The sequence below is a fragment of the Drosophila persimilis genome, unplaced genomic scaffold, assembly GCF_003286085.1.
Source record: "Drosophila persimilis strain 14011-0111.01,24,50 unplaced genomic scaffold, DperRS2 tig00000606-arrow-arrow-pilon, whole genome shotgun sequence".
NCBI lineage: Eukaryota > Metazoa > Arthropoda > Insecta > Diptera > Drosophilidae > Drosophila > Drosophila persimilis.
Genome location: NW_020825324.1, coordinates 168,139 through 196,023, shown reverse-complemented (window position 1 = coordinate 196,023; position 27,885 = coordinate 168,139). Strand labels below are relative to the sequence as shown.

Genomic DNA, 27,885 nt, shown 5'->3' with positions numbered 1-27,885 from the left:
AAATGTCTGCGGTGGGTTAATCGGGTGGGAAACCATATTCCTCGATTGTGATATTCGATTTGATATTACTAACTTCCATACCCGAACACATAATTTTGCCCGATTGATAGATCGATTTTCTACAAGATATGCTAATTTTAATTATTCCTTTTATTGAATTTTTTCTAAAAAAAGGTTTCAACAAATAAAGTCGAAGCGTAAACGGATTGTTATGTCACTGTTGCTGGTCAACAGGCATCAGCTACGAGTAAGGGCATCATTTATATCCTATTTCATTTAAATAACATTAAAATTCTGTTTTCCAAGCTTATTTGAAACATTGGTAATCACTTCTTCTCAGATTGAAATATCTTAGACCCATTCAAGCCTTTGATTAGTGTACTGTTTTTATTGGTCTCTGTAAAAAGAGTAGTAACTACAAAATATCCTTCAAAGCTTTAAAACAGAGACTGACTAGTTTCTGCATTAATTGGAGCCTGCGATGACAAAGATCAAATCGAAGTCACGTATTAAAGATTTTTATTTAAATAATTTATATTATACATTTGTGTATTATTGTTACATATTATATTTCTTATTTATATTGAACCCCCATGCTAATCTAATGTACTAATTAATGTGTATTCAAGTTTAATTATGTTGCCGAGCTTCCTTTGGTTCATGGACCATAGATTTAGTAACTTTTTAGAAGTATTTTTTCAACTGAGGGATGGGAGCGGATGGGGATTCTTGTTGCATAATGGGCTGCGTGCGTGGCTAGATCCCACGATTTAGACGGATTCAAGTCGCATGATTTCATTTTGTTTCTTTCGTGTAGTTTTTCGACAACTAAGTCAATAAATTATGTTTGCAAGTGTGTGTTTGGGAAGCGCTCCTGCTAAAAAACTATATTCTTAATTTTATTCCCTATTTCTTTTTCATTGCTTAATTCCATAAGGGTGTAGACTGTAGTTTGTGTTTTTGGCGAGTACTATTTCCACAGCTGCCCATGAACAATCTCCAGTATCATTTTCTTACGAAAATAGCTCATGTGCTCCTGATTGAATGTCAGCGGCTTTCCCCGAGTTATATATTCGGCTGTCATACAGCTAAACACACCGCAGTCTGATCCGTTCGTTTGTTGCGGCCCATTCAACACATTTTCAATCCTAAAGCCGCTCATATCGTATGGCTCATTGCGCTTGTCTAGCGACTCGGCCATAATGTAGTTCTTAAGGGCATCCAGGGCGATGTGATTCGGCTTTCCAAGCGAATCGTAGTAGAAGATGGTCTTGTTTTTCAAGTGTATGATGGCCATGCACCAATGCATACCATTGCAGTGCACAGGCACTGGAATGATGTCGTTGCTCAGCACATCAATCTTACGTGTCCAGCGCTTCACACCATCGAACCCAACCTTGATGAGGCGTGGCAGAAAGAATGTGTTCATGCCGTAGACACTGGGCAGAATGCCCTTCTTCTGCTGCGAACGTTCGGTGAGCAGATTCATATAGAAATTGATCACTTCGTCGTTCAACCAAAAGAGGCCGGTCAGTGTGCGAATATCCTTTTTAGTGATTGTAAGCCCATATTTGTTAATAACAGGCTGCAAACAGATAAGAACAGGACAGACACATGCATTAGAAGGATGAGGTAATATCGCATGGAATAGAGCGAGACAGTGATCATATTCGAATCAGAAATCTGTATATAGATATATTATAGATGGCATCGCTTACAGCATCATCTGGGCCTGTCACTATGCGTTGCAGCTTCTGCAACTGCTCATCAGTGAGTGGAATAAACTCAATTTCCTTCTCGTCTTCCTCCTTCGCACCGAAGTCCATCAATAAGGGCACACATCCCATGTGGCATTTCAAGATGGTCCAGCGGAATGAACTCTCCAGACGGCGACGCTCTTCGGTTACCTTTTCGGCCCTGACATTAAAAGACATTAAATTGATAGCTTAAATGGATACGGATACAGATACCGATACCGATACGGATAGATATACGTACTCGATGCAAGCCAGCTGACGCTTATGGTCCGCTTCAGCGCGTTGGCGCTGCTCGCGCTGTCTGAACGTCTGCTCGTAATCATCGCGGAAGAATATGCTTTCGCTGAAGCGCTTCTGCATTGCCTGGATTCGCTTCTGATACTCTGTTTCGCTTTTCGCAGACCTAAGGAAGGAAAACATAGTCATAAATTACTCAAGAACTCTCTCTTTCTCCTCCACTCACTGTCTCTGCTCGCTGGAGCTATCGTCCAGATCGATTATGACGGGCTGCGCAGCAGCTTCCGTGGTTTGAGAGGGCGGCGGACTGCCGCTTCCAGAGTTGCTGTCACTAGAATTTACTTCACAGACCGTCGTGCGCAGCATCGGTGGTGGCGGCGGTGGTGCTGGTGCCGGTGCCTGCGACCTTGGGCGCTGTGTCTTGGCCGTCTGCTTGGCGATTTCCAACAGTTTTGAGTACTCGGATCGATCCAGTCGCGTCTGGAAGCTGGAGCCTTCTGTGTTCTTCTTGGGCATGGAGTTCCAGTTCATGATCGGCAAAAGCGGCGGCGGGTTTGCCCGACTGGATTGGTTTGATCGGAGTTCATTGTAGGCTACGTTGTGGAGAAGATTATTATACTGCTCGCGCTCCGAGCGTCGTTCCTCGTGAATGAGCAGACTGTCGTTGTGGGATCCGCGCACGGCATGAGGGTGATGCTGATGCCCATTCATGCCGGGCTGTACATGCTCGATGAAGCCACTGCCACCCTGGCCCAGGCGCACTGCATCCGCATACGAGCGGCGTACAATCGATGAGGGATGAGCAGCACCATTACCTTGGGATGAGGACTGACCATTTAGCAGCCAATCGGTTGAGGAGGCAGTGGTACGTCCACGGCCGAACGACTGGAAGATGGAGCCATTGACTGGCGACTCATCATCGTCTGACAAGTCAATGTGGGTGCTGCTGAGGCCTTGATAGCGGATGATCTGCTGTGCGCTGCGCGGTTCATTGAATATGGACAGACGCTTGTTGCCCGACGAGGGGATCTGCAAACGGGACACGGGCCCTGGTTTCTGTTCTGCCATGGGCTTGGTGGTGGTGGGCATGTCCTCGGCAATCGGATTCGTAATGTAACGGGGAAATGTGCTGTCCACACGGCGGTACTTGAAAAAAGAGCTCTCTTGTTGTTCGCCACTATAACTAATACAAAGCAAAGCAAATTAGTATAAATACTAGGTTAACTTTATTAAGGAGAATGAATTGAAATACTTACGAACGCTTGGAAGTATTGTAGAAATGTGGTGCTGGAGTGTCAGTTTCGTCGCCGGTGCCGCCTGCTACGCGACGCTCTTCGCTGCTGCTTGAATGAACAGAGAGCACATTGTAAGTATATGTTATAAATGTAGGTTTGGTATACACAGATATATAATATATTCTCTATATATAATATATTCTCTATTTACTTACCGAAGATTCTGCGTGGTGTCTATTCCGTCGCCGGTTCCGGCTACTTCAGTGGCAGTTTCATCTTTCGCATGTGTCCAGCTGAAGAGGTTCCGTAGTTTGTTTAAGAACTCCAAGCCCATCGAATCGCTTTCAAGTTTCTTGGCGAAAGCAATGTCCTCGTGAAAGGCTATCAATGGGACCAAATCGTCGGGGGACAGTTCGTGCTCCGACTCCACCAGCAGCCTCTTCCACAGCTTAAAGACTCTGTCCTTGCTGATGGCAATGTCGATCAGGTTGTCGGCGGTGGGAGTCTTTAGAATCCGATTGATTGTCGTTGCAATGTGATAGAGAGCCAGGTAAAGGTCCTCAACGATGAGGCGCTTCTGTTCTTGTTCTGGATCTGGAACCTCAAAATTGCCTTCGTCAAAATCAGTTTGGGTTCCTTTTGTGTCCTTGTGTCTAACGGCATCAATGGCTGGGTGAGGGTCAGGCTGTGGTGATTCCACAAGAGCTTCGATGGCTGGGTAAGGACCAGGCTGTGGCGATTCCACGAGATCTGCGGGGCCGGCAAGTGCCTCTTTAGGAAGAAGCAATGACAGTGCCGCCTCTGTCCGCAAATTTAATACAGACACGGCCTCTGGCAGCTGCTGTTCGATTGGGGGATGACTCTGCTGCTGAGCCTCGGATGGGATGCTCTGCACAACTTGTTCTCCAGCCGTTGGCTGGTAGGTCTCTAGGATCTGTTTGAATGCCTCCTCTTCTCCAGCCGTTGACTGGTCGGAGTGTAAATTCTGTTGAACGTCAATCTCTTGAAAATGCAGGTCCTCTGCAGGCTTTTTAAGCCTGTGTATAATGTAGTAAGCGCCTTCAGTATCCAGCTCCTCGTATATTGTCTCGCACGCGCCGCTCGATCCAGTCTCGTGTGGTAGCTCGCTTCTTCTTTGTTCTTCTTCAGCGGCAATCTCTTGCGACTGCAGCTCTTTTGCCGGCTCAAGCGTTAGGTACACGGGAGCCTCCTGCTCGGCGTGCGTGCCTGCCGGGGGATATTTCTCTGGGTCCCACAACTGAGTCGCCTTCTTCTCGTCGCCTCCTACAGGGATTAGTGCGGCGATGTTTGCCGAAGGATATTCCTCATTGGACAACGACGAAGTCGCGTCCTCTTTATTCGTCTCCGAATCCCCTGCCAGAGATAAAGGCGGGGAAAAACCCGCTTGGACCCTTTCTTCGTCTGACTCGGTAATTTCCTGGATCTCGGATTCGTCTGACCTTGACTCTGTCTCTGTATCAGAGATATATTGGAACTCTCCTTCCTTGGAGTGGGACTGGGATGATATGTCTTTGGGCGGTGCGGTGGAAGCACAGTCGTTCGGTTTAAACACTTTAAGCACCTCGTGCTCCTCGTCTCCTTCCTCCTCTCTCTCAGACGTGGATAAGACGTTATTTTGTTGGGGCCAGTCCTTGTTTAATGGGTTGGAAAGATTTGGAAAAGAATCCTTGCTCCCGCACTCCAGCCAGGAACGATACTTGCTAATTTTCTTGCACGGCAGCAGTTCCTCTTCCTCCTGCTTCTTTCGTTTGGGCTCCTCACCCGCTCCTTTATCCGCTGCGAAGTGTTCCTCGGTCGGAAGCCGCTTCTTTCGCCCAGTTTCGGCTACGTAATAGGGTGTTAAGGGATATTTCAATAGCTGCGATTCCAGCTCGATCTCCGCTTCTTCCTCTGATTCTTCGAGGTCTTGTCTTTCTTCTTCGCCGAGCCACTCGCGCACTTTATTTATACGTGTATAATCGGGAGATACACGGGTTGAATCTAACAGCAGGTCCTGCTCATCGGCTATTTCAATAACCCCAATCGAGGGCGCTGTACTGTCCACCGAGATAGTTGCAGGCTTCTGCGGATCGTTGTTGTTCAAGGTTCTTTCCGGTTGGATATTATCGGGTTTCTGTTGTCCCTCTGTCTGCGAGTCTTCTATACCGGTGCCAGATACCCCCTCAATCGGATCAATCGGATGCGGACGTTCGGGCTCCTGCTGCTGCTCGTTGTCGTCGTTCAGTTTTACGATATTATCGGGTTTCTGCGGTTTTTCTGTTTGACGGTCTTCTGAAAGGCCTGGTGGTGCAGCGTTGCCAGATATTTCGAAAGCACCAAGACCAGTCGGTACCAGCTCACATGGATCACTTGGATGCGGATTCGGATGAGTGTGTTCGGGCGCCAGCTGCTGCTGCTGCTGTTTCTCTGGCTGTGGTTGTGGTTCTAGCTTTATTTGTACGCCAAAGTGTTGTTCTGCGTGTATTTGTGTATATAGTGGCTCATTTCCGTTCCCATTACAATTTTCATGAGCATCGGGATTGTCTTTGTTCCCCGCCTCCTGTATGGTGCCGATGTCTGCCACGACTAGGGTCGGCGTGGAGTTCGATGCATAGCAAATTTCGGCGGATCCATTGCTAAGAAAATCGTTTTGCGCGTTTTCTGATTGCCCGAAGTCCTCGGGATTATGCGACATACGGGTGTAGTTTTGGTTTTCACCTGCACACAAATTCTGCAAGTGATCAGAAAAAATTGACATTTTACTTGTGCTATTATGTACAACAATTCTTTTTAGCCACGCATCCGAAAACCCTTGCCTTGTTTAATGCCAAATGGGAGACAACAAAAAATTTGTGTGCAGTGCATGCCGGCTGCAAGTTTGTATTTTTACCCCCGACTTCCAGACGCCTTTCTGGCTTCCCGCTTTTCGCGCATACCAACGTTCGCCGCCGCTCTTAACATTGTTTCCCTCCCCCACTGTTTTCACGGTTTTTGTGTGTGGTGCGTTGTTTACTTACCGCTTGAAAATTTTTGTAAATATTTAAACACTTTAAAGTCGAATTACTGTCTAACTAATTTTTTCTCCTTTCTCACATCGCTCGCGTTCAGGTGGACGTTCAGAAGTATACCGACATACGTCACAGTTCCAAAACATACCAAAAATATACTGACAAATTATTTGTATTCATAAATCCATCACATTCCTCGACTTTTGTGTTCGGTTGACTATTACTAGTTTACTAGGATCCTCATGTGTAAACGCATAATTTTACCTTATTATTAAATTAATTTCCGACAAGACTGGTTCAATTAAAGTTCTCATCTGTATTGCATTGCTTCTAAAATAAGTTTTAAGAAAAACCAGTCAACAACAATTTCCATTAAATGAATGTTCTTACATGCTAACTACGCGCTAACTATACATTGGCTACATATTAACTACATTGGCATGTAATTACCAAAGGTAACGCCTGAAGGGGAAATGTGTACGTTTCAAAAATATATTTATGCCTTTTTTTTATATAAGCACCGTGGAAGCGCCAGTGTGAAAAATCGAAATTATTGAACAAATTTAGATTTTGATCGCAAACGATCAGCAATTCGATGGTGATCATGAATTACTATTGGATGTGGCCTGTGACATGGCTCTGAGCGGAATTTCTATACGGTTTCTACATTGCTACATTGGTCATGAGTGGTGAGTCCATAACGCGTCTTTAAATATACTGGAAAGTACTAGAAAATACTATGAAAAGTATAAAATTTGCAAGGTGTGTGACCGACCTTTAGAAATATACCGTCTCATTTTTAAAATATACTGTAAATATACTGCGAAATTCAATTCCTATTATACATAATCCGTGGAATATTCAGTCCTGCCCACATAATTTATTCTGATTAATGAATCAATTTTCTTGTTTTGAATACTTGACTTGTTTTTCTGCAACGGCGATTGCTTTGAGTTTTTTTGCCTTAATTTTAGTGCCTCAACAACAATATAGCGTCTCGTATATCGATAAGAAATTATAATAAATTATAAGAAATCTATATAAAAAGTTTAACGACTTGAGGTAAATGGAGGAAAATATTACTGATTGTCAATTATTTTTGTAGATCCATGCCATCTTTCTTCTGAACTTAAAAAAAAACACGTTAGCTTTCAATGATTCAATTTTCATTATTTTCAGTGGGATATTAAAATACCCGCTTGGTCTACGATGGGTTAATCGTTCTCCATCAATGATATATTTGATTTGATATTACTAGCTAGCTAGGTCTTCCATACCTGAACATATAATTTTGACCGATTAATGAATCAATTTTGACCGGCTTATTTTAAATACTTGCTGCTATTGAATTTTGTCTAAAAAAAGGTTTTCGCGAAAGGGGGAAAAAAAAACCTAAGAGAGTAATCGTTCCCAGTGCTCAGTTTTGTCAACCGGAGTATGGGCATTTTTATGTATAGTTTCATATGAATGTACTGTTTTCCAAATTGTTTTAAAACGTAATTAACAAATACATTTTCTCAAATTGATATGTTTTAGACGTATTAATGCATTTGATTAGTTTCTTGTATATATGTATGTAATTCTGACCCCGATACCAATTCATGGTCTCTGTAAGAAGACCACTACCTTCAAAATATCGTAGAAATACCTTTTAAACAGAGACTGACTAGTTTCTGCATTCATTAGAGCCTGGAATGACAAACATTTCCGCAACTCTATGATATCCAATAAATGTTTATTATCATTGTTGCTCGTTCCGCGGCACATGTTCTGGGCCATACAAATTGAATGATGCCAACGGTAAACGCTGTGTCCATATGTGGGATGATGTGGGCGTGTCATTGTCTTTTTGTAATCTCCCTGCTAACTTTCTTTAGTTAATTTCTTTATTTTGTAATATCACCAACGAGCTACAACCGAAAGCACGAGAACAACGACAACTCCAAGAGATACGGACGCGAAGTAGGTGGAGGAGGAGGATGAGGAGGACCGGACCGGACCGGTGCGGACTTAATCGCTGCCCTGGCAGCAGAAGAAAAGAAAGTTCCAGAGCAGCGTTGTGGCACCATAGAGGGCCCCGGCGAGGCCCACTGTGGCCTGGAAGGAGTACCGGACGACCACCCAGTGAGCCAGAGCGCCCCAGACGAGGATCAGTAGGCCGTTGGTGAAGTGCACTGGCCGCCGGATGGCGGTCCAATTGGCCCGCGTCATCCCCATCTGGAAGACAAGCTCCTGCAGAAATGCGGTGACCACCTGGCCAAAGCCTAGCAGTACAGCCGAGACGCTCAGCAGCAGCTTGGACGTGGAGAAGCTGATGACTGTGGGGGGGAAGGGGTAAGGGGTAAGGGGTAAGGGGCTTGTTTTCAGGTTAGGGTTCACAGGCACTCACAGGTCAGGGCCAGGCATTTGCAGATGCTGCCCATGGTGTGCCACTGGAGCTTGTGCTTGTAGAGGCTTGTCCCGAAGCGCGGCGTCATCAGCGAGAAGCACATCCAGGGGAAGGCCAGCAGCGAGAACAAGAATGGAATTTCGGCATTCTTGAGCGCATGATGGGTCACCGCCAGTCCAGGCAACACGGTCAGGCACATCACATAGCTGAAGATGTCGGCGGACAGGAGCAGGGTGGTGGCATACAGCTGCGGCACGAGCAGCGCCTGCTGCAGCGGCATGGCGATCTTGTCCAGCAGATTCCACCACAGGTGCGAGGTCACAGCCCGCGACATTCGACGAATGCGATGCTGTTTGGTTACAGAGCAATAGGGGAGCATTAGCAATGCATTAGCAGGGGCGGACATGTCCGACGACTCACCAAATTGGCATGATTTGGTGGCAGCGGAGAGGAGTTGCCCGTGCCCGTGCCCGGGTGGGGATTGAGCGGAGACTGCGGCGGATAGAGGCGGCCGTTGGAGAGGGACTTGTGTGACATCTGGGACACGGACATCCCATAGTTGTCGATGGTGGCATTGCTGGAGCGCATCATGGACACCGTCTCATCCTCCTCGGGTATGATCTCCATTATTTCCACGCCATTGGGATTCACGTACGTGACATACGCCTCGTCCGTGGCTAGCATATAGTTGCTATGCGTGTCGACGACGGCGGCGGCCACCACAGCGGCCCCGGGCGTGGGCCCCCCCACCATGGCGACCATCTCGGTGGCCGGATTTCGCCAGGACAGCGTCTCCAGGCCGTCCATCTGGTCGGCTACCAGGTTGGCGGCCAACGCCGCTCGCAGCGGCAGGGCGGCAAACCCCGTCTCCGCCTTGATCACCGATATTCGTTTGGTTGTGAAAGCATCCTCCCGGTGCTTGGTGATGATCAGGCTGAGGGGGATGAGGTTCACCAGCAGGGCGGACATCAGGACGATGGACTGAGCGGTGCCATAGAGGGTGCGCAGGCTGGTGAAGACGAACGAGAGGAAGAGTTGGCAAAAGGCCTCGCCGCACAGGTGAATCGTTTTGCGCACGTATTTGTCCTCCCGCGGACGCACTGCCTCCAGTATGACATGGGTCTTCCACAGATACAGGCTGGAGCCAATGCCTGCAAAGCATCCATAAAAGACTATGGCCACCGCCTGCGTGGTGGTGGTGACCACTATCCAGGCGGAGGAGAACAGTATGCCGCTGACCATCAGCGACAGGCAGGCGATGAGGGTGGCCAGCAGGAAAACCCTCCGGTACTGTGTCGTCTCCCTGGAGCGACCCCCATACTCTGTGTCCAGATGCTCCATGATCGAGCGGCAGAGCTCGCCCGTGGCCTGGTAGACGATCGCGGGCCATATACGCAGCACCAGATCCTTGTCCGACTCCACAACGTTGCCATACAGGTATGCGGGCGTTGCCAGAAAGGCCTGCAAGAGAGAGTGAGAAAGAGTGAGAAGGAGAGACATTAAAATGGAGACTGAAAGATAAAGAGACGAGATTTTAATGCGATTTACGTGGATGGCAAAGCCGCAGAGCATGTACTTCTGTTGGATGTGCTTTTTGACCACTCGCCGTCGCTGGATGCCAGCAGTGGCCCGGGCAGTGGGTCGGCGAACACCCACACCCACGCCCACACTCGTTATTCCTGTCGGCGCTGCCATGTACTCCGTATCCCTGTCCCTCCCTTTGGGTGTTGCCATCCCTCTGAAAGCTGCTTTTGGCCGAAGAAGAAGATCTGTGTATCCGTATCCGTATCCGTATCCGTATCCGTTTGCTGGGCGTTCTATGAATTTGTATGCGGTCCAATCCGTCTAGCCGAGAGCAGGCATCATCATTTACCAAGCCACAAATCCGCTTAGGTAATGGCCAACAGAAAGCTCACCCACACACAGAGACGCCCTGCCAGCAGACGCCGAGAGTTCGGTTCGGTTCTGATAACAATCAACTCTTATCACTCATCCACCACCAGAGATACCCGTACCCGTACCCGTACCCGTACCACCACATCGTATCCCTATCTTTGCTATATATTTATCTGCTGCATGTGTAGCCGTGAGATTAACGTCAGATATGCAAAGCGTTTTTGCCTGCAACTCCGTCAGCCAGATGCCAGACCACAGCCCCACAGCTCCATCGTCAGCAGAGGATTATGTTTATGGCCAGACGTACGCAGAACCATAGCTATACCCATACCCATAGCCATAGACGAGCCAAATGATTAGGCATGATTAGGTCGACACGCAGATAGATGAAAAATACTCATTTGTGGATGGCATTGTATGAGTATTCTTTTGCCCCCCAAAATGGGGTCAACCATTGTGTGTTGTGTGGAATCTGTGGGAGTGTGTTTGGGATTGATTTGGAATACTTTTCGATATGGAATATCCACGATAGAAGATAGAATCTTAGGACCCACTTTTAGTACATTAAGAGTGGCAATTTTCGCATTCACTTCAAAGAAACGGATGATTCACTTCCGAAGGTCGCTTTAATTCCAGTTTATTATTAAATAGTATCCTTTCTAGCCAAACTATTCTTAGCTCATCTGTAATATTTTTCCATCGTTTAAATACCAGAACCATTCGTGACGAATGGTAGCTGTTCGTGTCATTCGTATGGAATGGTTTCTGTTCACTAATGGGAAATTTGTGCTGCTAATCAATTTATCATATCTGTCTCCAGATAGGTGTGCTGCCTCACTGGGGGATGGCAGTTGTGGAGTAGATCCATGAGCTCCATGGAGCTAAACCAAGCAGGTTTAGATAATGAAATAATCATTATTCATATTGAAAGATAGAAATGAAAGATGCATTTTGGAAGCAGAGCAGAATGAACCTTTAACAAATGCCTTTAACATCTGTATTTACGTACTTCACCTCCATTTCCATTTGTAGATTTTATCTGTACTTTTTTGTTATTTTCCACAAGCTGGTATAGATAGATATTTAGATATATCAAAAGATACACAGTTGATCCCACTGATTAGAATGGTGGGGATCTTTCTTCAGCTTCACGGAGGATGCGTCATACTCTTTGGGTGTGTTTTTGTTATTCCGTCCCTCGGACATATCGTATCGTATCCGTATCGTGATGTGATGTGATGTGTGATATTAATCAAAAACAGTAGCAAAATCTGAGTGCAAACAGTCCTATCTTGACCTCCACACCCCAACGCTGGGTATACTTATCTCCGGGGAGACAAAGGCACAGAAAGAGACAGGGAGAGAGAGAGAGAGATCTATCTCCGTGATATCTTTACACACTTCCGTTTCATATCCGTGGACTAGGAGGTGGTGCGAGGTGTGGGTTAAGTGGTTTACAACTGTATTTTGCAATTTATCCGGAGACGTCAGACGGCGGGGAACAGCACATTTTTTATTTGCACCATATACCCGTTACCCGTAACCCGTAACACGTTACCCGCAACCGTACCCACAGCAGTATCTCTGGGCTATGGAGACGATACGAAGGCAAGGTGCTAAGCCCCGATAGATAAGGTGAGCGCCTCGCACAGCATCCAAGATTTTCGCTATATAACCGAGCGGGGGCCGTGTCATTAGCTCATACAACGATCAACCGACGTTAGCCACTGGCAACGATGACAACGACAACTAGAACCAGAACCACAGAAACCACAGAGACCACATTCACGGTGCGAAGAACGATGACCAGCCGTAGCGGAAAGTTCTCGATGGCCACTTCCATTCTGCTGCTCTGCGCCGCCTTGGTAAGTGTATCCGTATTTTGAGAGGATGACGATTGGGCTGGGGAATGACCAATAGTAATTGCAATTGCAGCTGCTGACAAAGTCCTGCGGCATCCTGGCACTTAGCGGCGATGGCAGCAGCGACAGCAACCAGCTGGGCCAGGCAGATCCCTGGAGCGATCCCACGACCACAACCCTTAGCCAGGAAACCGAGGGCAGTGGCGGCTGGGAGACGACCACCACCATCCAGGAGGAAGAGACCACGGAAGCATCCACAACGCCTGAGCTGGAGACAACCACGGCAGAGGATGAGACATCTACCGCTGGTCAGGAAACAACCACAGCTAATCAGGAGACATCCACAGCAGCTGTCGAGAACACCACTGCAGCTCCTCTTGAGCCAGAGACCACCACAGGAGCTCCTCTTGAGCCAGAGACCACCACAGGAGCTCCTCTTGAGCCAGAGTCCACCACAGGAGCTCCTCTTGAGCCAGAGTCCACCACAGGAGCTCCTCTTGAGCCAGAGACCACTACAGGCGCCCCAGTTGAGCCAGAGACCACCACCAATCAGCCCGAGAGCACCACCGCTGGTGCCGGCGATGAGCCACCGGCAACCACCACTGAGGAGCCAGCCCTGGGCACCACTTTGACGCCTACGCCCGAGCCCGCTCCCGCGCCCACGGTACCCGTCTTCGAGTGCCAGACGGCAGGACTCTTTCCGCATATCGGCGAAGACTGCAGGCGCTACCACAAGTGCCTGTGGAATCCGCTGCTGCGCCTGCTCCAAGAGCAGGAGATGGTGTGCCCTTCGCTGACTGCCTTCTCGCCCACGCTGCGCCGCTGTGTGCGCGACGTGTCCGTGTGCAAGGACGACGAATTCGAGTGCCTGGCTGTGGGACGCTACGCGGGCCACGACGACACCTACTACTACAGCTGCATGGCCAGCCTGCAGGGTGGTCTCCACAAGTTCATTGTGCGCTGCTCCAGCGGCCAGCGGTTCGAGCCATTGATTGGCGGATGCTGGCGGTATGACTGGACCCAGATTGTGCCCGGACAGGAGGCGCTGGAGGTGAGCGACCTGGCGGCCATCAAGCGGGAGCTGAAGCTATACAAGGCGGAGGAGAAGCTGCGTCTGAAGGCCCTGAAGGAGCAGGAAAAGCTGGCCCGCAAGCAGCAGAAGCTGGAGCAGCAGGCGGCCAAGAAGGCGGCCAAGGAGCTGGCCAAACAGCAGGCCAAGGCCGAAAAGGAGGCTGCCAAGGCCGCCAAGGAGCAGGCCAAGGCCGACAAGGAGGCCAACAAGGGGCCGTCCATCGAGAGCACCGAGTCCGACGAGGAGCCCAGAGGCCTTTTCTGAGGAGTCTGAGAGATGAGCCCCGCCAGGAGGAGCTACTCCTCCACTACGTTGGTCCATTGCCCTAGTCTTATGATATCTGCTAGAATTCTGCTGTCAATTTTTGTGTGTGTCTTTTTTTTTAATATATGGTATTAATAAAGTTCTGGAAACTAGACCAATAATGTTAATATCTTTGTGAAAAAAAACAACGCAAGATACGATTCTTGGAAGACACAGAATCTTGAAGCTCTCAAGAATGCTCACTTATAAGCGTTTCCCTCAGGTGAATCTTATCTTTTGATTTAGTATAGGGAAATCATAAAAATAAAACAGAAGGACACATATATTCTGCCAGATGCGATTCTTGGAATTCCTTCTTAGTCAGCCACGCAAATCGCTCCGTTTCGTGCTCAAATTTTTAGCAAATCGTAAGATTCATTCGATTTAAAAAATGGATTTTTCAATTATTGATACTTATTTATAGTCGTTCATAGATTATTATACCATGTAAGCTGATGTTTTAAGTTTATTTTTATTAATTGGAAATTGATTTCATATAAATTTCGAAACTTAAAACATTCCTTCATTCCTTTCTCTTCCACTCCTCGCTGCTCGTAAATTTGGATATTTCTTCCATAGTTTTTTTTTTGTCTGCCAGCAAAATGGCTGCTTTAGCGCTTCCGTTTTCGTATGTGTCTCTCTCTCTCTAACTGCGAGTGTCTATGTGCACTCTCTCGCTCTTCTTCTCTGTAGATATTCGCACGAGTAAAAGATCAGGACAACTTAAGAAAATTCATGGAGTGCCTTCCATTTTCTTCTCGATGGCATCCGATTTTGCATTTACGAGAAATTGAATGTATCTTCCAGCAGGTACTGCACATTTGAATCTGTATCTGTGTCTGAGGAACAGACTTTTTTAGGGATTAACATGCATTTATTTGTGTTACTTCTGCTGCTGAATAATCGGTATGTTTGTATCTCTGTGTTTCTGGCTAATCTGTATCTATATACACAAGTATTTATTGGTGTGACTGGGTCTGCGACTGCGAGTGCTGCTGCTTTCGGATCTCCTCTCGATTTTCGAACTGGCAAAGCAGACACGTCTGCTCCATCAAACAGTACAGAACGGCGCAAGTCTCCAGCTTCTCCTCCCCGTCGCGGCGCAGCTCCTCCGAGGAAAGGCCCTCCCGCATATTTTCGGGCAGAAAATCTATTTCCGAATGCAATGTGTGCTTGGAAATGGTGAGCAGCATGTCGTAGTCGGCCTTTGTTCTCTGAAATGCGCCGGCGATTAAGTCCTGAACATCTTCCTTTTCTTCCAGCTCCTGGGAAGGAAATGTATTTTCAATCCAGTTTTCTACCAGCGTCTCGTTCGAAGGATGTTCCTCCACCATCTCCTGGGAAGGGGCTGCTATTTCAGCCTCGTTTTCTTCCAGCGAAGGATGCTCCTCGAACATCTCCTGGGAAGGGGCTGCCGCTTCAGCCATTATTTCGCACGAAAAACGAAACCCGAGTAAACAGAGCGAGAATTCTGTTGTCGAAACGAGAATTGGAAAATTACTATGTTCCTTAAAAACGAAATGATTCTTTCGGTTTTTTTTAGTTTTCTCTGAATATATTTCGGATATTTTGAAAAGCGATTGCTCGTGTTGCTGGGATATTGGAAAATGCCATTGGAAAACCGGAATAATGGGGAAACGCATAAACTGCTAAACACTCTCTCTAGCGATCGATTCACAAATGCTGCTGCCACCATCATCATCTCTCGATGTTCATCAAAATGTGTGCTGCTGTGCTGTTCCCGATGGTCGCCACCATCCACCAAATTTACTAGTAATGTAAATAGGTGGCAAATATACCTCTAAGTAGTATCAACGACAATATAATTATCAAGATGTTGCATGAGGCACCAAAACATTGTTCATTGTCGCTGCCTGCTCGGTTACACCTGTTCGAAAATGCCTTGGGCAGCTGAGTCGGTTCCCAGAATTCAACAACAATAGCCCAAGCCCAACAACAATACGCGAAGGATAGCCCAAGAGAGAATTATAGTATCGAGAATATCGAGAAAACTTTAAATGGAATTTTTACCTTATGAAATGTCTTGGGTTTTTATAGTCTTTGGTGGAAATATGAGCTCCAGAGTTTAATGTTTATTAAGGTAAGTATTCGCATTAACTAGAGATACGATACGGTTCCTCGAAAGCCCCTTCCCCAGATAAGGCCCGAGTACCGATTGATGTTGATCACTTATCTGGGAGGCACTTATCTGGGAGTAGTCATGCCTGCAGACGTTAAGGCCCAAGCCACATTATTCTTTATCTGTGGGCGAACATATTCGCGTCGATCAGGCCGGCGGGTGGGCTATATAAGAGCCAGGCCAAGGGTCCGACCAGTTAGTCCGTCGAATCAAGTAACGAGAACCTAAACGAAACCGAAACCAAAACACACGCAGCCTGCTCGAAATGTTGAAGCTTCCGATGCTCCTGGGCACCACCGTGGTGGTGGCCCTTCTCCTGGTCTCCGGCGGCGCCCAGGCCGAGGCCTCCCTGTGCAGCCAGAGCGGGTACTTCGCACTTGTGGATAACACGCCCGAGTTCTATGCCTGCCGCGCGTCTCCTGCCGGCGGCTTCTCTCTGCAAATAATGCGCTGCTCGGCCGGCAGCGTCTTCAGCTCCAAGGCTGGCCACTGCACAGAAGTGGCAGACCTGTCACTAATGGCACGCGATGATGGCAACATCGAGAATCCGACGATTCCTCCCAGCAATGTGGATGATAGTTCCTCGCAGAAGCCGGCTGAGGTAACCACTCCTACGCCTGTCCCTACCGCCGCACCCTTTACTGACAACCCAGAGGACACCTCTGGTGCACCGATCAGTACTGATGATGTCTCTACCGATGATCCTTCGACTGATGAACCATCCACTGATGAACCCTCTTCAGATACCACAGAGAAGCCGGCTGATGTGACCACTGATTCGGCGATCTCTACCGAAGATCCTTCTTCAGAGAGCACGGAGAAGCCGGCAGAGGGAACCACTGGGTCGTCAATCGGTACCGATGATCCCTCTACCGATGATCCTTCGACTGACGACGCATCCACCGATGAGCCCTCTTCAGATACCACGGACTCCACCGACTCCACCGACTCCAGCGACTCCACCGACTCCAGCGACTCCACCGACTCCAGCGACTCCACCGACTCCAGCGACTCCACCGACTCCAGCGACTCCAGCGACTCCACCGATGATGGGTCCACCACTGCCGCCACCCCCATACTCGATTGTCCCACAACAGGCTTCTTCCCCATGGATGAAAACTGCGGCGAGTTCATCATTTGCTTCCAAAATGGCAATCGTCTAGAGGCCGCCCGCTTCAAGTGTCCCGAGGGTATGCAGTTCAATCCCGAACTTTCCTTCTGCGTCGCCGATTACGACTGCACCGCCTAGAGAGATAGATAGAAAGAGAGGAAAGAGCAAGAGCTAGTGGAAGGGAGGGAGGGAACTGACGAGAGAGAGAGAGAGAGAGAGAGAGAATAGCAGAAAGAAAGAATGCAATAAAACTATCCACGAAGCTCGATTATAAACCCAACCTGTATTTAATATATTTTTTCTGTCCACAAAACCTTTATTTTGCTTGTGATTTTTTTTATTTTTTTTTTTGAGTGAATAAATTGTGGAATAATTAATAATAATTTATTTGAAAATATATCTGGGGATCTTGATGGGTTTTTTCAAGTGTCTTGCGTATGACGGAAAATCAATTTCATTCGCATTATCCGTCATGGCGATAAGGAACCCATTAGGAACGGTACGGTCCGGTCCGGTACGTCTGTTCGATGGATGGATGGATCCACGGATCGCCTGTCTATCTTATCGACTGCCTGCCTGCCTATAACTATTTAGCAACTGACAAACTAGCCTGGCCAAAGAACTCTTAAGGGGAATTTGCTGATCACAAAACCGATTTGGAAAAAGAATGATATGAGTGTGGAAAGAACTAGCGAATGGGGAAATGATATGTTCGTTGGGCCCCTTGACTGCAGGAAGAATCTGAAACACTTAAGGACATTTGTTGAAATAGTATTTATGTACATATATACATTATAAAATATGTACCCTCGACCTCTTGTTATTGATGGATCCTTACAATTATTGAGTACAAAATACTTCAATTCTTTTGGACGGTCTCTTTGGAACTTGATTGAACCTCATTAGGACCCTTTAATGTTAGCATTATCTTTAAAGACTTCTTAGAATATAATCTTATCTTTCTATAAAAAATCCAATTATTGTATTTCCATTGGAGTACTTTTCTGTCTTTTCCTTTACATTATTTTGTTCTTTTCTTATTGGGGGAACTTCCTTTCTAGAGTCACGAGATGTTGTTTATACGTGCATATATAGGTGCATATCGTCCATCCATTCCATGAATGATACATTCAATCACGTGCCAGTGTCTTCATGGCGATTGTAAAAATTCCCGAGTTATCTGTGGCCAGTGCTCCGGGGTGCTTCATAAACTTCCGCATGGGTTGGGGAGGATGGTCAGAGATCTGCCAATGAGTGCGATAAGTATGCAAGCCCCGGGGCTCAATGAATTCTTAAATGAGTGAAAGTCTCCGCTCCACCGACGCGTCGGGGCACACAATGATGTTCGTTCGGTCCACTGGCTGGCATTGCATAAAGCGCCGCCAGAGTCGGGAATCGGGGGAATGCCGCTTGGTTGGACAATTGCGCATGCGCGTAGCTCGTTAAAGCGTCTTTCAACGGCACTGCTGCGACGGCGAAGCGACAATTAAAGCAGGCCAAAAAACTCCGAGCAAAATGTTCGCACTGCCGATATTGGACGCAGTCCAGGCACGTACCTCCCCCCACCGGATAATCTCTGGGTACGTGCTAGTCCGAGTAGTACCGCCATTTGGCCCTAAACGGTCATCGGCAAACAAACAGCAGATTGAGATTGATATTGAGATGGTGGCAGCTTGCCCTCCATCCTGCATCTCGAACAGTGGCTCCCACTGTTTGACCACTTTCGTTTGTTCCCCAAACAGAAACCCAAATGCGACAAACATTTTGGCGACACCCCAGCCAGCGAAAGATAAATGGCCAGCAGATACAATTGTATCTCTATTTGAATGTTGCCCCAGAGACAGACTCATAGCGGGTTATGTCATTTGCACATTTACACATTTAGACATTTAGACATTTAGACATTTGGACTCTCTCTCTCTCTCTGTGTGTGTGTTTTATGATATCTTTTATCTCGCTTTCAGAGCTCTGGCTCTGGCCAAGATCAACATTTAAATGTTGTACAATTATGCGAGAGCTGTCATCGCAAATGTGAAGCCTTCTCTCGAAACGAGACGAAACGAAACGCAGGCCCCATTAAGATTATGTATGGGGCAGCAGCACAGGCACAGCTTCCTAGTAACGCTCGTACGTTGAGTAACTAAGCACGGCAATCATGAGTTGGAAATTAAGAAAATTGTCAACTCTAAAGGCAAATGCAAAAGTGCCCGTACTCGCATCTGCCTCAGTATTTGAACAATCTATTGATCTGCCTGCCAGTGATGCAATCCATTCGATAATTGAGGAAATCTTCCCATGATGGCATCTCAGGATGAGTAAATACTTACAATAATTAACTATTGGATTGCCGACATGGCCAGACAGAGAATCCCAAAAGATGGCACATTCAATCGATGATCACACAAACCCCCCTGTGTTTTGTTTTTTAACGATGGTATGGTTTAAGCGATGAGGCTCCTTTATTATTAGTTATAGTCCGTCCCTTAAGCTGTGGAGTACTCAAAATAATTGGAATACCATTCTGGAACCGCTTGGCGTTTGAATTCATATATATTTTATAATCGATTTTGAGTCGCGTATGGTTTGATGCTGCTCGGATATACATACATATGAATCACTTTTGGTTGGCCCTTTCAATAAGTTGACTCGTTTTCCATGCAATCGCTCAAGACACACCTCAAGAAACTTTCTTACTCTGTATTTCCTTTATGGCTGGACCTGCTCTACTTCTCTCATTGCTTTTTATTTTCCACAATCCATACTTTTTTCTCATAGTTAGAAAATTCCGATTGAACATTGAGAATTTGTTCCATGTCCACTGGCGACCACAGACATTTCAAAATCAATTTTCATTGCAAGTGCTCCATTTTTGAAGCACAAAAATATGAATTATTTCCCCTATATATGGATATTAATTTGTCCAAAATGTACATATATGTATGTATGTATTTTGAATAGTACATATTACCATTTAAGTAACTGACAAAATTACTGTCTAAATATCCTCGCAGCAGCCAAGAATGCAATCGATATCTGTGGCTCTTTTTGCAGTTGGAACAGACGAAGAAGCGATGGGCGCCTGTTGGATCCTTCCAAGAATCTCAGGACCTGTGTAATGATTGACGGACCCCCAATAAAATGTAGGACTTTTGTGTGTTTATATCTAAATACAGCTGTGCCCAAAATGGTGTACATATATTGAAACATGCCCCCTGGCCTGGTGCCCGATGCCAGATCGGGCATCTCTCTCTCTCTCTCTCTCTCTCTTTCCGTCGGTATCTGTATATCTGTGTCTTTCCCGGGGAGCATCTTCGTGCGGCGATGCTGCCCCAGAGTCGTTGTCACAGATATTTGCAACATTTTGCATGTCGCCTTTGAGCGAATGCCGCCCGCGAGCGCTCACGTACATCTATGGTCGGTACGGTGGGGCACGTCACGAACCCGCGACTCTCTCTGCGGCTCTGCGACTCTGCCAGACTGTACGACTGTGCGACTGTGCGACTCTCTCCTCTCCGTGGCGGCCTCGGCTCGCGTTACCTGCCGCATTTTCCACGCGCAGCGCTCAGTTCGTGGGCGCCTGCGCGCATGTGCAGTCAGTCAGTGTTCGTTTGCGGTGCGGTTAACAATCGAGATACGGATCGCGATCCACCAAAGAGATACACACATATATATATATATATATATCAACGATCCGTGGGAGGAGCATCCCCCTCATAGCCCAACGTATCCCCTGTATCCCACAACAAGAGTGTACAAAAAACCACGAAAATTGTGTGCTAAATATTGAAATAATTTTGTTTGTATTTTTGTTCGAGTGCGCGACTGTCAAGTGATCGATTAAGTGGTGCCCGGAGATCGCTGAAGAAATTCTCAAGAATTTCAGGTAGCAAACACCCACACAAATACACACCCACACACACAGAGGATCAGGACTGACAGATAGACAGCTACAGACAGCATCATTCTTGAAGGGTTCTCTTCAGCAGAGGAGCAGCGCAGCTACAGAGGCGGCAGTTTTTCCTGGGAAAACTGTATGCACTCCCAGTGCAGCAGTCAGTGAAGAAGAAATGGTAAGTTCCAAGAATTTGTTCACACGAAACCAGCCACGAAGATACGAGGGTTTTACGAGTGCCAAAGACAGACGTAGGTCAGGGTCCCCGGGCCCAAACCACAACCCGAAACAGAAACAGAAACAGAGCTCTTGTAGCTCTTTGCAGCGGCGACTTTGTAGAATTTTTACGAGCCTTTCCGAGGCCTAAAATTGTTTTTAAAGTACGAGCATCCATAAAGTTTATGATCACTTTCGATGCGGAAAAATAAGACACAAAACGAAAAAAACAATGGAAAGGGAAAGCCCTAGACATGGAGATGTAGGACTCTTTTCAAGTGCAACATCATTTCGAAATTTCAGAGGAGAAATAAAGTTCAATTGCTCTTCTAGAACATACACAAAAGGATCTCAGATATCTTAAGTGTACATGTACGTTCCACAAGATCAAATTCAGTTTAAGGATATATCAATCAATAGGTTGTAGGCCTGGAGGAGTAGTAGATCACTGCCTCATAGCTGGATGTTGCAATGTGCCCCCAAAATATTTGTTACGTCTTTAGGACTCTGCGAACTTTTATAATTGGTACTCGGCATAATTGGAGTTAAAAGAGAATTGGATGTACTTTTACAGGATTTTTGATTCGTAGGGCTAGGGGGATTATCCCTGAAGATATATCGAGCCAAACTTAAAGTTTGGGAACGTTTGGGCATATGATAGAAAAAGATGAGTCGATTAATGGAAGGATTTATGTATAAATCATGAACATAATCCTATCCTCAAGAAATTATCTATTTATCCATATATAGAAGAATAAAATGGAGCATTCTGTAGCTGAGAAGCCATCCATTAAAGCCCTTAAGAATCTTTCAAAATGAACTTCAGAGTTTGCTTAGGAATTACAATTAAGAATTAACAAACGATACGCATCTGTAGAGATATATTGAGAAAACGAGTATCACTTTACAAATCTGCTAATTATTGTTCATTGTCTTCGCCATGGATACCCCCTGGGGCTGGGACTGAGGCTGGGACTGAGGCTGGGACTGAGGCTGGGACTGAGGCTGGGACTGAGGCTGGGACTGAGGCTGGGACTGAGGCTGGGACTGAGGCTGGGACTGAGGCTGGGACTGAGGCTGGGACTGAGGCTGGGACTGAGGCTGGGACTGAGGCTGGGACTGAGGCTGGGACTGAGGCTGGGACTGAGGCTGGGACTGAGGCTGGGACTGAGGCTGGGACTGAGGCTGGGACTGAGGCTGGGACTGAGGCTGGGACTGAGGCTGGGACTGAGGCTGGGACTGAGGCTGGGACTGAGGCTGGGACTGAGGCTGGGACTGAGGCTGGGACTGAGGCTGGGACTGAGGCTGGGACTGAGACTGGGACTGAGGCTGGGACTGAGGCTGGGACCGAGGCTGGGACTGAGAGCTGCAAATGGATCGGTGATCGTAGCAAATTGTCTAATTCATCAATCTGTTCCATCTGTTCGAATCTGTTTCGCTTTGATCATTCAATTGCCGCAGATCCCACTGCCAGCCAGTGCTCTAGTAAAATATTGATTCATTGATTCAATGGATGCCCTTTCCCATGGCCTTTCTGGGAGGAACGGGAACCGTCTGGAGGTACGAGCCGCTCATTATGCCGCTTATCAATCGCAGATATCTGAACGATCTGACTCTGACTTTGACTCTGGCAATTGGCATGCCAATCACGAGTGGCCCAATCGGTGGAAGATCGATGCCAAAAAGGCTTACATAAGAGAGGCCAGAAAGGCCCAAAGGCCATATATTATACATTCGGTGGGGCCCCATGGGTGGTGCCACTGCCGCTGGCTCTGTCTCTGGCTCTGTCTCTGTCTCAGGCGTAACAGGTGCGTTGAGTGCATTTCAATTGTATGGATAATTGTGCTGTATTGTAATTGAAATCCACAAAAAACACTGAATGAATATCTGTTTATGATTTTCGGAGGGGCTAACCATCACGCGAGATGCATAACGAATATGCCACGTAATTGTAACGAATCCGAAAGAGTTGGTGCATAAATTGGTCGGGCTTTTGTCTTTGGACGTCCACCCATCCACCCACCCATCCCCCACCCCAAATGACCAAAAACCAAAGCCCAAATATATACGTACGTACTCGTATCTACAATATATTTTATTGTATCGGACAATGGCAAATTCCAATTGTGTAATTGTTGGATTGCATTTTATGTGGCGGCACTCTCTGGCCTCTCGTCAGTCAGCGTTTTTATGGTTATTTTTTTGGTTTTTTGTTTATTTCGGATATATGTACTATACAATCGTTGCTCTTTTTTACGAGTATTCGGGGGCATGCATCGTAGTCGTAAAAACCAATAAGCAGCCAAGCATGGATCTGTCTGGTGACCACTGGAGCAGCTGTTGGCGGGGGGAACCCGGAGTGTTTGTGGGGTTAAGGTGTCATTGACTGGTTAATGCGCTTCCCGGCAGATGCACACAGGAGCAGAGGCAGCGATACAGATGGAGAGGGAGAGGGACAGGGAGAGGGAGAGGATGTATGTATGGTGATAGAGAGAGGCACGCACACAATTATATAATCGCCTTTGATGATGGAACTTTAATTTACCCATCGCTATAGCCGCTCGGTCGTCTGTCAACGCTTAAAGAAGAAAGAAACAGAAACAGAAAGAGACTGAGAGTGAGAGTGAGAGTGATGGGAAGAGAGAGCGATAGGTGGAGAATGCAACACTGCGTTGATGCGATAATTCATATAATTGCTAAAGCTCCATGGCAAGTGCATTTTTTTTTGTAGTAGAAGGAAAGGAAACCAAAAAACATTGCACTACGCAATCGAAAATGCTTCAGCATGCCATCTCCTACTTTACCTATTTCTATCCTGCTCACATATGGGAAAGTGTTATGCAAAAGTACACTCGTATTTTGGTTCTATCATCTATAACAAATGATGTATGACAAAGAAATCCTCGAGGAATTCCGATTGAGGAATTCGTTGACAAACGAATATCATCCCTGATTCGATCGATGGTATATGTGCTATCGGAATAGGTTAAAATCTCTCTTAATTGTGATCTATGAGTTTCCGCTTGTTGATATATCCAAAATGCAACTAAATATCTCTAAACCCAAATAATGGTGTACCATCAGTGCCCACCAAATGGTTCCTAGCTCTTAATTAAAGAAGGATATGATTGATATTTTGTAGATTGTATTCTGCTTTCTCCTCGGATCAGTGGGACTTCTTTGTCGGTTCTCCATATTTTTGGCAACTCATTTGCTTCCGTTTAGATCTCGGGGAAAGTACAAGCAGCGCTTCCGCCCGAACAGACAAAAGAAATTGAAACTTTATTATGCAAATTTTAATTTGATCAGAAATTTACATTTACATTTACATTTACATTTCCTGCAAAAACGTATTTTTAGATGCCAATCAGATTGTCGCCACTGAGTGGCACATATATGTAATCATGGAGCGTCTGAACGGGAGCAGTTATGAGATGTGATTTGCGAAATATACATATGCCAGATACAGATACAGATACTCGTACTTGTACTCGAAATCGTGCTCGTGCGAGTAATATGTGATTAGAGATTACGCAGATGCAGAGTGTGTTACAGTGGAGACCAATTAAGGCAATGGTCGGTGTAAATATCTGAAAATTAATGGCCAAAAGAAAGAAAAGACCACTGTCTGTGTATCTGTCTCGACAATCGCTTTGCTGCCGCCACACACTTAATTATAATTAAAATATTATACATATCTCTCTCGCAATGCCCTGCTTTATGGGGCCGAACACGCAGCAACGGGCCAAAACAAAAAATAGTTTTAAATAATAATCAGTTTGCAATTTCACTTCAATTTGAACACAACCCACAAAGAGTGTCCCACAAAGAGGGTCCCAGTGGCAGCCGCAGCCTCTTCGAGGCGTCCGACATTCATAATTGAGGAGGAACGCCCAGAGAGACATCTTCTCTCCCACTGGAAAGCACAGGCAGCAAAACAGAAGAGTTTTTCGTTGTTTTCCCACAGACAGATCACCCAGATTCCCCCCCACGACAGAACTTGCATAACGAGGAAACGAGCAACCGGCGACTCGAGTGAGAAAATGCCTCTAAAATACTAAATAAATAACAGAGCAGCAGAAGCTGCTGGCCCACCAACAGAGTGCCAGAGTACGACTGACCGACGTAACTTAATTGGCGTCACTTAGGCCAGCGAACAATCTTAATTACCGCATGGACCAGCAGGTGCGTGGCTAGCGGCTGGGGGCTGGGGGCTGGGTGGATGGGGCGGCCCCACTGTTTAAGCCCGACCAGACGGAGGTGCTCGACTTTTTATAGCTGACCCCCGCCAAAAAAAGAAAAGAAAAGCCAAACGGCACGCAGCTGAAAAACAAAGGAAAATCCATACATTCAAAAGTGAACTCTGTTCAGTGTATGCGACCATAGGTACATACTCGTATACCCATACCCATACCCATACCCATGCCCGATCCCGAGTTGCAACAATAAGACCTACAGCCAGGCTACAACAACCACTTTTACTTTTGTTTTCATTCGAGTTGGGGCTTCTTTTTTTCTTCTTTTCTTTTCTTACCAATTTTGAACATTTTTCAACAGCCAAGTTCAGCGCACAGTGGTTTGAGGTCTATGGGAAAATCGTATGAATATTTCCAGGCCTTAGATGCTTTGATAACTGAGGACTTGGGAAGATTATTGAAACTGTATGAGAATGGGAGCATGTCTCTTAATGCTGAAAAATTCAACAGATCATCCCACTAGATCCTATATCCCATGATAGCTGAGAATTAAGTATAAGTCTTGAGGCTTTATTTATCGATTTATTGAGGCTTTATAGATCTACTGGATCTTACAATAGACCTTATGATGGTACCCACAGAAATTCCTTGAACATCATCAAGAATGCTTCTTAGACTTTTATTCCAGATTTCTTTAGACTAAAAATCTCTCTATGGTCGTATTCTTGTATCTCCCATGCACTCTCTCGTGCTCGTCCCACTGTGCCCGCTAACCCATGAGCCAGGTCGGTTGCCATACTGGCATTGCACTTTCCTGGCTTTTTGGCTTGTGCGAAAACTAAAGCAAACACGAGCCGGTCGACCGGGGCCAGCGGACGATCCGCGCGATCCACAATCCGACGACCGGTTCTACGGGGGGGGAGTGGGTTCCACGGAGCTCCAGGCCACAGGCCCCAGGCCCCAGGCCCGCGTTGTCACACGACAATTACACGCAAGTGTTGAGAGAGGGGATGGGGGATGGGGAATGCTGTGCTGTGCTGTGCTGTGCTGGGGGGGGAGTGGAAATGCCCCTCCTACCGGTGCGCGTGTGAAAAGCGCATAATTTTTGGACGCGGACAAATTTTCACTTTTTTCCCGAGCATCTCCAACGACGCGACGGCCGCGATGCTCCTCCACGGGCGGGTTTTTCTCTTTTATTTTTCTTTTCTTTCATTTATTTTTTCTTTCCATTCCATTTGGTGGGCTGCTGCTCGCGTTTCTTCTTATTGTTCCGCAGGGTCACACCACACCAATTGGAGGATAGGAGCCAGCACCACCCCCACCCCCACCCCCACCACATGGACCTGGATGGGCCTCTGCCACCGTGCCACGGGGGGGTGTGTGGAGCGACAATAAAAGTCCACAATGCGCCGATTATGCTGGCAATCGCTGGGAATCGTTATTTTTGCTGTTATTACTCGTATTATAATGCCGGGTCGCTCGGTCTTTATTTATTGTTGTATCTGGATATACGTATCTTTCTCTCTCGTAGTAGTATTTGTATCTGTGTGTGTGTGTGTGTGCGTCTGGTGGGAGCTCGTTATGGTCAAAAAGGGGGGCACGGCCCTCGAGCGACTGGCTGCCAACTACCCTATACCTATGTATATCACTGTCAATCTCTCATTGCAGACATACTTTTGGGCCAATTACCTGTTGTCTGTTTCCCACTTGCCTTGTACGAGGGTATGCTTGTTTGGACCGATAATTTACAAAGAGTTTATCATCTATTTTGGGCCACGCAATTGTTTGCCATTAGATGTACTATCCACTGTTAATGAGTGCTTCTTCAGATGTACAATACCCTTTTCCTTGTTTCCACATTATAACCGTGGGACCTTGTCGCGCAGATCAGGACAGATCCAGAGATCAATCGGTAATCGATACACAGATCGCAGACGAGTGGCACACCGCAACAGCTAAGTGATCGCTGAACGAATGGATCTAATCTTCCGGGATTGGGGGAACACGCCGGAGTCGTGTTCGATTATGCAAAGAGATGGTTGCATCGATCCAGTGATCGATTGGCTGCGATCGTTGCCTTAATTTGTTTATAATGAACAGCGCGAATGTGTATCTGGATCCAGCGTTGAGGGGGTTACGGGACAAATGAGACAATTGCTGGATGCGATGGATGCGATGGATGCGATGACAAAAACTTGTTAATTACTCGCGTGCTGTCGTCACAATTGCTTGATTCCGCATTGCGTTGAGTACATCATCATCATTATCATCATCAGCACCATCGTAGAGCCATGACAGACATTTCGCAAATGTGTCTGCAATTTTGTTTTTGGGGCAATACTCGTACTCGTAAAAGAGTGGCTGCACCACCACATCCCACAACCCATCTACAGGCATGGCTAATCAAATTAAGCAGCAGCTCATAAATTATCCACATTCGAGTGGATCTGCCGACAAGGCCAATGGCTCTTTTCCTCGTGTCAGCCGCCTAACAGGTCGAGGTGAGATTCATTTTCGCTGCGTCTACAATTTCCATGTCATCACAATTAGAGGTGTCTCAAGGTGCGATAA

General features: G+C 46.7%; 4 protein-coding genes across 4 annotated transcripts; 2 read left to right on the top strand and 2 right to left on the bottom strand.

The window, feature by feature from the left end:
• Positions 1-550: 550 nt before the first annotated feature.
• LOC6597361 lies at positions 551-6,509 on the bottom strand. Its single transcript, XM_002022366.2, has 7 exons — positions 6,502-6,509; positions 3,445-5,960; positions 3,251-3,337; positions 2,221-3,177; positions 1,999-2,160; positions 1,719-1,917; positions 551-1,585 (listed from the first exon to the last, which is right to left on the bottom strand). The coding sequence occupies exons 2-7, from the start codon at positions 5,922-5,924 to the stop codon at positions 971-973; spliced, it is 4,500 nt and encodes a 1,499-aa protein (XP_002022402.2). The 5' UTR covers positions 5,925-5,960; positions 6,502-6,509; the 3' UTR covers positions 551-970.
• Positions 6,510-7,991: 1,482 nt separating this feature from the next.
• On the bottom strand, positions 7,992-10,567 carry LOC6597360. The gene is made up of 4 exons (XM_002022365.2): positions 10,175-10,567; positions 9,047-10,087; positions 8,627-8,975; positions 7,992-8,555 (listed from the first exon to the last, which is right to left on the bottom strand). Exons 1-4 carry the CDS (start codon positions 10,358-10,360, stop codon positions 8,248-8,250), a joined length of 1,884 nt encoding a protein of 627 aa, XP_002022401.2. The 5' UTR covers positions 10,361-10,567; the 3' UTR covers positions 7,992-8,247.
• A 1,663-nt stretch (positions 10,568-12,230) lies between these two features.
• LOC6597359 (proteoglycan 4) lies at positions 12,231-13,874 on the top strand. The gene is made up of 2 exons (XM_026990710.1): positions 12,231-12,387; positions 12,458-13,874. Exons 1-2 carry the CDS (start codon positions 12,259-12,261, stop codon positions 13,718-13,720), a joined length of 1,392 nt encoding a protein of 463 aa, XP_026846511.1. The 5' UTR covers positions 12,231-12,258; the 3' UTR covers positions 13,721-13,874.
• A 2,247-nt stretch (positions 13,875-16,121) lies between these two features.
• Positions 16,122-17,314, top strand: LOC6597356 (dentin sialophosphoprotein). Its single transcript, XM_002022361.2, has one exon. The coding sequence runs from the start codon at positions 16,165-16,167 to the stop codon at positions 17,146-17,148; it is 984 nt and encodes a 327-aa protein (XP_002022397.2). The 5' UTR covers positions 16,122-16,164; the 3' UTR covers positions 17,149-17,314.
• The last annotated feature ends 10,571 nt before the right edge of the window (positions 17,315-27,885 follow it).

What these genes read in the sequence shown, in the direction of transcription:
- LOC6597360 (XM_002022365.2), bottom strand. Translation starts at nt 10,360, where the DNA reads ATGGCAACACCCAAAGGGAGGGACAGGGATACGGAGTACATGGCAGCG. An exon ending in TCTGCGGCTTTGCCATCCAC is followed by an intron (nt 10,088 to 10,174) that starts GTAAATCGCATT and finishes TCTCTCTTGCAG; the next exon opens with GCCTTTCTGGCAACGCCCGC. An exon ending in CACCAAATCATGCCAATTTG is followed by an intron (nt 8,976 to 9,046) that starts GTGAGTCGTCGG and finishes GTAACCAAACAG; the next exon opens with CATCGCATTCGTCGAATGTC.
- LOC6597361 (XM_002022366.2), bottom strand. Translation starts at nt 5,924, where the DNA reads ATGTCGCATAATCCCGAGGACTTCGGGCAATCAGAAAACGCGCAAAAC. An exon ending in GACACCACGCAGAATCTTCG is followed by an intron (nt 3,338 to 3,444) that starts GTAAGTAAATAG and finishes TGTTCATTCAAG; the next exon opens with CAGCAGCGAAGAGCGTCGCG. An exon ending in TACAATACTTCCAAGCGTTC is followed by an intron (nt 3,178 to 3,250) that starts GTAAGTATTTCA and finishes GCTTTGTATTAG; the next exon opens with TTATAGTGGCGAACAACAAG.
- LOC6597356 (XM_002022361.2), top strand. Translation starts at nt 16,165, where the DNA reads ATGTTGAAGCTTCCGATGCTCCTGGGCACCACCGTGGTGGTGGCCCTT.
- LOC6597359 (XM_026990710.1), top strand. Translation starts at nt 12,259, where the DNA reads ATGACAACGACAACTAGAACCAGAACCACAGAAACCACAGAGACCACA. An exon ending in TGCTGCTCTGCGCCGCCTTG is followed by an intron (nt 12,388 to 12,457) that starts GTAAGTGTATCC and finishes TTGCAATTGCAG; the next exon opens with CTGCTGACAAAGTCCTGCGG.